The sequence below is a fragment of the Balaenoptera acutorostrata genome, chromosome 3, assembly GCF_949987535.1.
Source record: "Balaenoptera acutorostrata chromosome 3, mBalAcu1.1, whole genome shotgun sequence".
Classification (NCBI taxonomy): domain Eukaryota; kingdom Metazoa; phylum Chordata; class Mammalia; order Artiodactyla; family Balaenopteridae; genus Balaenoptera; species Balaenoptera acutorostrata.
Window position 1 is genome coordinate 15,799,740 of NC_080066.1, and position 13,119 is coordinate 15,812,858.

At 36.3% G+C, this 13,119-nt stretch overlaps 1 protein-coding gene across 1 annotated transcript in view; it reads right to left on the reverse strand.

Moving 5' to 3' along the window:
* MALRD1 (MAM and LDL receptor class A domain containing 1) overlaps positions 1–13,119 on the reverse strand; it is a 608,926-nt gene that overhangs the window by 112,769 nt on the left and 483,038 nt on the right. Inside the window, exon 34 of the mRNA XM_057542012.1 lies at positions 8,620–8,821. Coding sequence (XP_057397995.1) covers positions 8,620–8,821 — 202 coding nt within the window. The remainder of the gene's footprint in view (positions 1–8,619; positions 8,822–13,119) is intronic.

Sequence of the window (13,119 nt, forward strand, 5' to 3'; positions counted from 1 at the left end):
AGCCGATAAGCGAATCAGGATTGACTGATAATCATTTTCATTCAGCTTTTTGTACGTTCATCACTATTTGTTTAAAAATTAGGCCCATGAATCACTAACTGAATCAAAATTATAAAAATGACCCATGCGTTAAAACCATGTTCTAAATCATTTATCTACAGTGCTATAATATCTCTTCCGATATAAAATGGATATCTACTCTATATCATACACTTATTTCAAATTTATATTTTTATCAATCAACCTAAAGTTAAAGATACTCATACTCACTAAAACTTTCTTTAAAAGACAAGATAATGACAATGGAGATTTTTCAATGGAGAGGAACTGAAAATGACAGAAAACAAGCTACACATATCACAAAATACCATGTAAGATATATTACAGGAGAGCTGCAAACTTAAGGCCTTAACAATCTGGAACAGAGTTTGGTTTCCTGCTGGGAATATTAAGGATAAACTCATGAAGAAGGTGGCTTTTGCTCTGCCCTTGAAAGTGAAAAAGGATTTACACAAGAGGAGATAAAGGGCAGGGCATCTCCAGCCTGAGAGCAGTAAGATTAAAGTCAATGAGATGAGAGGACAGAACATGGGACATGACTAGAGAAAGGCAAGAGGTCCTATTTTAAGGGATCATTTCATAACTAGAATCAGAGAGATAAGACAGGAGCTGCGACAAAGGATAAGAAACATATTCAGTAGGCAATTGAGAGCCTCTAAGCATTTTTCTTCTTTATAACTTGTATGAATTTATGTATTTTGATTAGTCTCATTTTTATTTCATCTCTCACCATTGGAGTATAGATAGAAAATTTATTGTTTCTGGTCAGCTTTGTAAATTGGTCCAAATGGTTGCAGAATATTCAAGCTTGATTATGATTTTTTAAAAAAGAAGAGGAATGGTCATCAGCCAGAGGTGGCTGATGTGGAAATTAGAAATGAAAGTGTAACTTACAAGACTCTGAACTGTAGACATATGATTTGGGCTTGGTCAACAGTATGCTTCCAACCAGCTCCTTTAATTTTGAGGGAGTGACAAAGGGATAATTAGAGATTACTCATAATGGTGGCAGGAAAGTAGATAGCCTAGCTCTGAAGGAAGTATTCATAGGCAGTGGACTTAGGTAGTTTCAACCTCTGGTTTACTCAGTCTTACTCACTTTCCACTTATTCTTCTGTCTTAGATTCTTAGTTTTACATTTAATTTTTGGAACAATCCAATATTCTTTCAATAAACTTATTTTCTGCCTTTAAGTTAGCCCGAGTCAGGTTCTGTTGCTTGCAATAAAAAATTCTTTTTGTTATCGTGGTGAATAAGAAAAATGCAAGGTCTACTATTCTGGAACTTACACTATAGTAGGGGCTAGGAGATTAAGTCGGTAGTTCTGTGTGTGTGTAAATTAGATAAATCAGTTATGCAGCCGTAACAGGGATTCTGATGAGTAATAAGAAGGCCTTGAAGTAGAGTTTGAGCTGTAAAATGGAACTGAGGGGGAAAAAAGAAGGCAGAATCTCTGGTTTCAAAGTGGATATTGAGAAAAAGATAAAGGCACTAAAAAATTGATGACATCACTTTATGGTTCATAACCAAGAGGTTTTTGAGCCTTTTTAAAAAAAATCAACTCATACAAATGGTACAAATATCCTTATTATGAGATGTTTTCATTAGCAAACTCTTCATCCATTATGAGAAGTAAATGTGCTCATTCTTTGCCCTGGACCACAGCCATAGTTTTCACTCCTCTGTCCAGCTGGGAGAAAGGGAGCATCATTAACCCTGAGGCTCCTTCCTCTGACGTGTGTGTATGGCAGCCTGTTGTACTGCTTCACCAAAGCTGACTGTGTGCTTTTCTTCTCAAATACACCTTCAGTGAGGTCATACTGGCAACCTGAAATTAACTATGCTGGGGTATTTAACCAAGGAAATAGGGAAATGCTACACATCAGGGATTTTTTTCCCCCTTGAGAGCTAGTCTACCAACACACCACTGAATATTTCTCATGAATATTCATTGATGGGGCTTCCCTGGTGGCGCAGTGGTTAAGAATCCGTCTGCCAATGCAGGGGACACGGGTTCGAGCCCTGGTCCGGGAATATCCCACGTGCCATGAAGCAACTAAGCCTGTGTGTCACAACTACTGAGCCTGCGCTCTACAGCCCGTGCGCCACAACTACTGAAGCCTGCGCACCTAGAGCCCATGCTCCGCAACAAGAGAAGCCACCGCAATGAGAAGCCCGAACACCGCAATGAAGAGTAGCCCCCGCTCACCGCAACCAGGGAAAGCCCGCGCACAGCAACAAAGACCCAACACAGCCAAAAATAAATAAATTTATTTTTTAAAAAATCTATATATTCATTGATGGCTCAATAAGTTACTTCCATATACTTGATGCTGCCTTCAAGTCAAATGAAATCATCTTAGAACTATAGTTTTAGAGCTGGAGAGTTTCAAATGCACTTATAATATTTTAAGCTTCCACGTATGCATCTTTATCCCAATATGTCCTTAGTTTGTAAATTCCTGGAGAGCTGGCGATAATATTATAGGCACATATGTCCTTCCAATCTAAATCCAGGGCAGCACACAGTAGATTCTCAACTTTGACTAAATGAAGGGCAGACTTACTCAAGTTCACAAATACAGCAAGCAGCAAGAAGTCTTCTGTGTCTTCCTGCAATGACATTTCTGCCATAACCCTAGATCCCTTTGAACTCCCTCCTCATTCTCTCTGGACTCTCTTCTTTTCTAGGTCATTCTCTATGCCTTCCTTCTGCCTTCCTGATCCTCTTTTACAAACCAAGTCCCATGTGATCATAAGATGGTAGACCTGAAAGGGACTTAAGAGATTGTCTATATCATTTCCCTGATGACAAAACATGGTCTAAGGAGTTTAAATTAGTTTCTTAAAATTATACCAGTATTTAGTGATACAGTCATGATTTAGACTCATGTCTCCAAATTTTTAGTATAGTTGTCATCTTTCTATCACTCAATATAGCCACACAGAATCTACTGGATTCTCTCTGTGTCTCTCTTTGTCTCTGTCTCTGTCTCTCTTACCTCCCAAACAAGGGTTTGAAAATAAGACTGGAGGCAGAGTTCATTGGTGGTAGTGAAAGGAGGTACCATATGTTGATAAATTCAGTTGATGACTTTTACTTATTCATCTACTCATTTGACATATTTCTTTATTCATAGGACATGTTTATTGAGTATCTCCTATATAACAGGACTCTTCTAGGCATGCAGAATACATCACTGAAGATGATATAAATGATGAAGATGATGAAAACAGACAAATGTCTCCATCTTTAAATAATTTGCATTCAAGAGAATATATCTGTCCTGGAAATGCTCCAGAATAATACTTGCTGCTCAAATTCAGAGATGTGAAACAAGAATGAAAATCTCTATTCCAGAATGATGTGACAACCACTGTCGTTTAGCAGTGATAATATAAACAAGGAGAACTTGTGGCTGCTTATTCCCCTTGAATGTCTTATGAATTTCATTATTAGTTTGGCACCTTGCTAGTTGCTGTCATTTTATATTTACCAAGTCAATTTAAAAAAGGATGCCCTAGGATAATATTTCTTTTCTTTGGAATTGCATTCACTTCCTGAAGATCATTTTCTTTCAATTTAACAAAAAAATCTAGTTGGAAAGTTTGTTCATAAAGTTAATTCCTAAAACTGGAGTTTTCTTAGATTTAAAATCCATAGCGGCGTCCCTTGTTATTTACTGTGTATTTAAATAATGGAGCATCAGACTCAGTACATTTCAATTAGGAATGTTAATTAGTAGAAGACAATATGTTGCAGAATTATTCTTAGGTTTTTTTTGACTGAAGTAGTTAATGCTTCACAAAACAGAAGTAAAGTCATGGATGTAGAAAACAAACTTATGGTTACCAGGGGATAAGTGGGGGGAGGGATAAATTGGGAGATTGGGATTGACATATACACACTACTATATATAAAATAGATAACGAATAAGAACCTGCTGTATAGCACAGGGAACTCTACTCAATACTCTATAATGGTCTGTGTGGGAAGAGAATCTAAAAAAAGAAGAGTGGATATATGTATACGTATAACTGATTCACTTTGCTGTACACCTGAAGCTAACACAACACTGTTAATCAACTACACTCCAATAAAAATAAAAAAAAAATAGTTACTGCAACTCTTTTCAGGAAAGGCACATTTCCTAAATCTTGATAATTATTTCATGGATAAGAAAAATGGGGTCAAATGGCTAGTAAGTGTTTTAATGACAATTTGAACCCAGTTCTTGGTTATAAAGTAGACATCAGTGTTCCCAGTTGTATTAGTTTCCTAGGGCTGCCATAAAAAAGTACCACAAACTGGATGGCTTAAAATGATAGACATTTATTCTCTCACAGTTGCATAGGCCAGAAGTCTGAAATTCAAGGTGCTGACAGAGACACACTATCTCTGAAGGCTCTAGGGGAGAACCCAGTCCATTCCTTTCTCTTAGCTTCTGGTTTTCCTGGCCATCCTTGTCATGCCTTTACTCAGAGATGCATCACTTCAATCTCTGCCTCCTTCATCACATGATGTTCTTCCTGTGTGTCTGTTGCTGTGTCCCTTCTCCTCTCCTTAGAATGACACCAGTCATATTATATTAAGGGCCAACCCTACTCCAGTATGACCTCATCTTAACTCGCATCTTAATTACATCTGCAAAGACCTTACATCCAAATAAGCTCACATTTTGAGGACCTGGGAAGGCCATGGATTTGGAGGAGGACACTATTCAACCCAGAACACCGAAATAATCTGCTTCCTACCTATCATTCCCCTTCCAGCTGTGTCTACTGGTATTTGCCCCCTTATTAGACTCCTGAAAAAAATTCTGTAGATATGCACCATATCTTCAAGTATGCTACATTTCCTCACTCACTCTTACTTCAAATACTGTACAATGTCTTGTATAGTTTTAAAGGCAGCAATGTCCTACCAGCCCTGTAAAATGTTTCTTCACCAGGGAGAAAAACGTGTTCCTTCTTGTTTCAACTTATAGAACAAAAATAGAAAACACCTTCCACCCTTGGAAACTCACATGGTTAAAAAAACCAGACTCTATGCAAATAAATGCATTTCTCTGCTGACTCAGAATTGCTGGAGATGCTTTATTGCATCAAGGATGTCTCCATTTAGAAAATGTTTCCCTGGGAAACCTGAAGTAATTAAAGGAAGGATAGAGAAGTAATAACGCAGAAACTAAAGATCTGTGGGGTAGGGGAGGGGTCGCCATTATAGGGCAATCTTCTAAATGGAAAGAAAACTACAGGTAACTTATGGCGACAAATGCTGTAGTTCTACATCCCTTCATATTATGGGAGAGTGTATGTTATTGGGGATGTGTGGGGAGAATGGTCAAAACAACCAAAAAACCTAATATGAGGTTGAAATGAAGTTGAGAGTTTTTAATCTTAGGATGCTGTTTTTAATCTTAGGATGTTAATCTGGACATCAGAAAATGTAATATGCTAAATATAAAAATCTGGATGTCTTATTATAGATTTGGAGAATATTATCTAAGTCAATTTAGCTTGCTTAGTTCATTTGAATCGAAACTGAGCTAATTAAGGAAAGATGGAAGCAGCAAGTATTCAATAGTTTTGATGGTAGAGTATTTTTCACATTCTCTGAGAGCTGAATGAAGAAGGACACACATAGATGAATACTGGAAACATTTATCTAATCTTTCTCTTGCTTTGTTCAACAAATATTCATTGTAGAAGGCCCTGTACCATCTGAATTTTAACATTTTTTTACAACTATATTCCATTGGAAAACTGTGTTCCATCCTGGGCATTTTCATTCAATAAAAATAGAATATTTGGAGGGAACTTCATTGAAATTTGATCAGTTTTAAATTTTATGTGATAATAATGCTTCCTTTATACAGCATTACTAGGAAATGAAGTTTTCCCTGCTAAGTGCTAACACTTAAAAGACCATTTTAACCAAACGTTTCTGAGGCATAAATATATAATTGCTATTTTTTTCTTCTTAAAAAACCTTTAAAAATTCCATGTGAGGAGAGTGACATCAGAAAGATGGTAGAATAGGAGGTCCCTAGCTCATATCCCTCCAACCCCAAATAACAAACTAGCAGTCATCCATGGACAAAAGTGCCTTCGTGGGAGCTTTAGGATCCTGGCAGGAGTTGTGAAACTCTGGTGAAGCCCAAGACCAAGGAGAGCTGCTTTGAGAAGGGAGGCCCATGCTCTGGTGGCAGGTTCACTGAAAGTGGTCCTGGATACAGACCAAAAGTAGCCCCATTTCCCAGTGGACTCAGCTACAGCCATGCTTGGCCACAGTTCTACAACCAGCCCAACCTGCCAAGAGGTGTGGGAGGAACCATGCCTGTCTGTGCCCCATTAAGAGGCCGGCTGACCGTGGACTTGACTGCAGATCCTGCAGCAGTCCTATGACCCAGTTCCAGCCCTGCTCTACTGCATTCCAGGAGTTAGTCTTGCCTACACACATTTGTGCCCCTGGAAGCAGGCCCGCTGACGTCAGTCCTGGCTGTGGACCCTGGAGCTGTCCTGTGACTCAGGTCCAACCCTGTTCTGCCACGGTTCAGTTCCTGCTCACTCAGGAACCAGGAGGAGCACAGTGTGTGCTCCCAGTAACAGGCCTGCTGGCTTCAATCTGACTACGGTCCCCGAGGCAGCCTAGTGACCTGGCTTGAATCCTGCATCATGTGATTTCCAGAGAACAAGAGAGAAAGAGAAAAGGGCAGAAAGTTTACCTAGAGAAATAATGGCCCAAAACGTCCTAAATCTTGGAAAGGATATAGAAATCCAAACTCATGAAGCTCAAAAGTGCCCAAACAGGATCAACTCAAAGAAGTCTACCCAGATACACATTATAATTAAATCATTAAGAGTCAAAGAAAAGAAAGAATTTTGAAAGCAGCAAGAGCAAAGTAACTTGCCACATACAAAAGAACCTCCATAAGGCTATCAGCAGATTTCTCAGCAGGATTTTTCAAGGGTTTTTTCCTGAGACGAATGGTGACAAAAATAATTTGGTTGCAGATACAGGCACATTTGGAGGAGAGAAAGAGAAAACTAAGGAAGTTCATTATAAATGGGCTCTATTTTCTGTTCAAAGGATATAAGAACATTGGCAGAGTGAAGAAAGTTCAAGGAAGAGATGAGGATTTGAGGATTGTTGTAGAAAAGTAGTGCCAGACAATGGTCCTAAACGTGCATCTAGGACTGTTGAGAGTCCAGCTAATGTGATAAGTTGAAATTTTTAGTGGTCCCAATGAGTATGACCAGTAGCAGTTTGGAAAATGCAAATGGCTACGGCTACTGTAAGTCAATTTCAAAGACTGATAAACCCATTATGACAGAACATGAGCTAGATACTTGTATCTATTCTACAGGAATGGTCTGATAAATAAATGTGTTAATACTTGCAAAGTATTTAGCAGAGTTCCTGGCACATAATTAGGACCCAAATTTATGTTAAAATGAAAAAAAATAGGACAGAATTCAAAGTGCTTGATTAAGAATGGAATTGAGGTGTTAGATCATTAAATCTGAGACCATTAGGGGAAAAGTATAAAGAGGTCGTTTTATGGAAAAAAACAGGAAACATTGCAAATCTAGAGTTGTATTTTTTCTTATTACTTACGTTGGAAAACAGGTTTAGGAGGAGTAATCAAAAAGTAGAAGACATAATAATTAGATTATATTTTTCAACCCTAAATTTTCAGAGGGGATGATAAAGTTCATAATATAACTACGGGAGTTGGTTAATGAGGAAAAATATTTATGAAAGTGACTAGAATTTAAGAGGTCAATGTTTCACACAGTTTGATTCACCTGGAGGTTGAGATTGCCCAGGATTTAGAATCCAGTGGAAAACCATGAGAAAAAGAAGAACCCAGATGTGTGGCTTTAAAAGAGAAGATAATTTTGGATAAAGCCTGTAAGAACAGAATTTTGAAAGAGGCATGGAGTAGTCTGAAAGGCAATGACCCTACTCTCTAATGTTGATAACGTGAAGAATTTATAAGAGAACAAATAGCCACTTAAGTGGAAGCATCTTAAACATTAGAAATTCAGATTTCAGGTAAGGGGATGATTTCTAAGAAAAGGAGTTACTGACAAGATTTTTTTTTTTCTTTATGCAATAGAATAAGAGTTCTAGATTGTAGTGTAGAAACAGAAGGGGAATGGCCCAGGGAAAGGGAAAAGCTAATATGGATGGAAAAGACAGTCTGGAAGATGACAGGTGAACAGAGGAATCTTTACCTCGTGCAGTTGCTGTGAACCTTTGGAAATAAAGAAAGTAGACAATAAAGCTATATTGATGGAACTAAATTTTCTCTGGGTTTCTTAAAGAATTTTAGTCAAAGCTATTTTGTTGCCTAGAGGATATGAAAATTTCATGATAAAGTTTCATGGGGAGAAAAACTTTACCTCCTACAGTATATACTGTTCTTTCTACAATGTATGAGTAGGACTGGACGTGAAAAGAAATGCAATGCCTCAGAAATTCCCCATTCTTCTATATTCAGATATTTAAAACAATCCTTGCACATCCCATTTTCTGAAGGGATGGCTTACCTCCAAATATACATTCTGGGGTAAAGGAGATGTCATCAAGGGCAATAAAGATGTTCTCTTTTCCGCTCAGATCAGCTTCAAATGCCACCTTAAATGGACTGTTACTGGAGAGAGGTATATGTCCATACATCCAACCGGTTCTTTTACTGCCAATCACTGACCACACCAGGATGTTTAGTCCAGATTCCTCTACAGTATACACCTAAAAATGGGGAAGAAAAAGAAACAAACAGAGAAAAATCAACTCTTCATTGTTTGGATGTTAGAGGCGTATGGGCATCCAGGTTGTTGATGAAAGAATGGAATCTAGCAATGCAACAGCTCAATAATACTTTTAATCATCCTTGATGTACAATCTGTTCTGTAACATAGTGGGCAAGATCCAGCTTATACTCAGGCAAGCTGTGGTTATAAAGTGAGACTATGGATGTTATATTTCCTTTGGTGACTTAGACCTTTGTTTAGTTTTGACATATCAATTTCTGTGTACCAAATTAGACATGGCCCCAAACTGTAACTATCTCAAGTATCTAAAAAGCTGGTGGAGGTGTACAACTAGAATTTTTCACCACTTAAAAAAACTTCATCCATCTCGACTAAGGTGTGTTACTGTAGAAAATCCTCATAGTAAATGAATATGAGAGTAAACAAGTCATTTCAGAAACCAATCTGTGGAAAATATTTAACATTTTGACAGACAGAAAAAATCTACGTGAATTAACTAACGTCAATATTCAGGACTTTTTAAAGTATAAGGACTAACAGATTCAAAAGGAAGAGAAATAGAAAGAGAGCTTGTTTTGAAACCAACCACCATGACAAGTTCTGATCTTTTTTTAAACAATTCAGAACAAAACAAAAACAGACATTTCCTAGTGCTCTTCAAAAAAAATCTATTTAAACAACAAAAAATAAAGTTGAAAAGATACTTCCCTACATTTTTTTGCACCAAAATTTTATGACTACCATTTCCTTAGTTGCTATACATATGTATAATATATACATATATATTATACATATATAATGTAGTTTTAAGGTACTTCAGCAATCACTTATACAATCCTTTCTTTTACATGGGAAAAATAAGACTCAGAGTAAAGAAAACTCATGGATGGTAATTTTCTTCTATTGCAATATTCTTTTTCTTCAATGACATTTCCCTTTACTGAAAAATCTTACTTCCTCACTTTTTTCTTAGTGTCAAAATTTATCTACAGATAATTTATCCTATAAAAATCTATGCAAAATTTATACTATTAGAAGGAGAGGACAATATCACTCATTCTGTTACACATGATATTATATTGACATTCTAGGAGTCTTACCAAAAACCACCAAATAATTCAGACCAGAAATTAAGCATATTGCCAATGTGCACCACTACAAAAAGTCTAAGGTCAAGTCAGAAATCCAACTCTTAATGGACATTAAACATAATAGCAAAAATAAATCAAGATGACAGACTGAAAAAAAAAAAAAAAGAAAAAGAAAAAGAAAAACTTGCCTGAAGCTTGGAAACCTGAAAAGTGAGACTTTAACACCAACATTTTGGAAAAGCAGACAGTTCTTAAGTAAAAATTACCTTTCATATTTGATTTCTTGAAAAATAAAATAAGCTAAGATTCAGTATGAAAGGAATTTGGGTCAGTTGACTGTTTCCCGTCTCACACATAAGCAAACACTCACTCCAAAGAGTCTTCAGTTCCAAGATTTAGTGAATACTTAGTTTTCAAATTCATACAAATCTTCCCCATTTTTTAAAAGTTAAAAATAAATATGTATGAAGCTTCTGACTGACCTTGATAACAGGACAACTCTACAAAATCAAACTAAATTGAGCCCTCCTTTTGCATAAATCCTGGATTACATCACAGAGATTTAAAAAGAAATAGCTTTATTTTACTTATTTTATAACTCTTTATCTGGGAAAATCATTTCAGAAAACCAAATTTCATGAAAATATAACACAACCTTTTCTGGTTTTATCCAAAACTCTAGCATACGTGTGTTTTATTTATTAATGTATCATTTTCATTGTTTTAACACTTCATTTTATTCTCTGCTTTCAGTCTTTTTAATCTTCAATCGATCCTACATGCTCTTGACAAATTCCCTTTCCTTCCATTCTCCTTTTACTCTACTTCTCAAAACCCCACCATGACATCTCCTGGCCACCTCTCTTGTACCCTCTCATCATGAGCATTAACTCTCCAATATATGTCAACCTATTTTTATCCCATTATTTCATCCTACTACAGTCCAAATTAATTATGGTCGAGTTTACTAACTCACTACTTAATTTCAACAAAACTTTTTGACAAGTTCATTAGTTGTTTCAATAGTAATATATATTTATGGAACCATCAGTGTATTAAATTGAACAACTGCATGTGATGTAAAGTGATTTTTGTAGCCACAATGGCCAATGGAAAAACTAGAAGATTCATTTATGGACTCCTTTTAATGCTGGACTTTATTTATGGCCAATGGGACACCCACTAAAGATTAAAATTATGGTATGTATTTTTTGCCTTTCAACAGAAATAATACTCACTGTCCCCTGAGATTTTTTTTGTGTGTATGTGTATGATAATGCTTAGCAAAGTATTTATTTTAAAAAACTTTTAAACAACTATCACTTTGAAAAATTAAAGTGGCTAATATCTTCAAAACTAATTAATTCTAAGTTCGTTTGTTTCTAATTTTGTACTTTATTACACAGATTTTACTGAAAAGCAATTCATGTTGCAATAATAACATTATTTGAAATAGCTTTCTAAAAATCAACTGCTAGATAAATAATCTGGTTACATCTATTTTGATAGTCTACATTTTGGTTGAACACTCACCATTAATATAATAATTGTTAACATTATATACTTAAAACAACCATTGTTACCCTGATTTTTATTATAAAAGCAAAATGTATTCAAAGAATATATAAAGATATAATGAAGTTTATATATTGATATTATAATCAAGTTTATATTATATTCAAAGGTGATATTATAATCCAAGCTTATAATGTAGGGTAGGAAAAACTTAAAGAGAACTTGCTAAATCAAAAACATAGTCAGAATAAAATAATATTATACCATTTAAATACAACTATTATAATATTAACCAGTTAAATTTATGTCAAGGATTTGAGAAGCAACTCCTCAGCATTTATTTAGAATGAACATTCCTCTGGAGGAAAACACTCAGCAACAGGTAATAGAAAATATGGGAGACGATGATTAAATTCCAGAAGAGTATGGCTCTTAGAGACCAGCTTCCTCAACAATATCCATGTGTCTAGGTTGTCCAGGTAAATAATTAAAAGAACTCGACCAGTAGCTTTTCCTAAAGTTCCTCTCCTTCAACTAGTCAGTCTCCAGGTTCCTGAAACATTGAAGGCAGGTCCCAGTGCTGATTTAGAGACTCTGAATGGACACTTTTGGATAACAGAAACATTTATCCATTTCATCACATACTTAGCTCACTAAAGTTAGGGTGTAAAATGCATCAGTGAGAGGAAACCTTGGCTTTACTTGGCCCTCAGTTACTCTCAGCTGTTCTGCTAAGTGTCTGCTCTTTAATCACTACTGATAGGCCAAAGCAATGAACTGAACTGTGCTTAATCCTTAGCAGTGCACAATTTCTCATGGTTTCATTTGAAAACACTCAAATTTTATATGAGAGGAAAGAAAATAATCAAAAGTAATGAAAAGGGAAATTTCCCTCAAAAGGGAGGTTATAGGCTTTACATTCATTTAATAAAGGATAGAAATAACAATAATATTGCCCATATTAATAAAATTTAGAACATCCACATATGTTATGTTATATGAACACTACCACATGTGTAGATGTAGGGTAAGACTATTAACTTCCCTTTACAGATCTGGGGTTAGAAATGTAGAGAGAGGTTAAACAACTCATTACATGTGTACAGCACAGACCTCTAGTCTCCAGGACAGCCATGTAAGGAGCTTGGAAATTGTTACTCTAGTCCTCACGACAAGAGAAAAGCTGAATAAACTGAAAATCAACAACTCTTCTTAAATTCTTCAGTGAATTGAGGTCACAGAGCAATCATAACTGCTGCCTCCAAAATTGGAGGGAGAGACAGGTAGATGCTGAGATCACAACTTACTAAAGCAGAAACCAAGGGACAGAAACCCCTGTGGGGACCAGTAATGAGGTCAAAAAGCCTAAACTGTAGTTGATGAATTGCTGGAGACTCACTGTGGACAAGTTTGAAAGTTAAAAAATCTTGGGTGGCAGGGGGCAGTGGGGAGGATCTCCAAACTTTTGTGAGTTAGACCTCCAGGAGTCCTATCAGGTCCTCACAGGGAAAAATCACAGAAAAATTTCCCTCAATTTTTTGGCAGGAGGAGGGGAAAATATACCCAGAAATATACTTAGAGCATTCTGTTCTTCTCAGCAAGGCTTATCCTCAAGACAAATTATTTAAAAAGAGCTTAACTGACTAGGTTCATCGGAGCCTAACTGAAT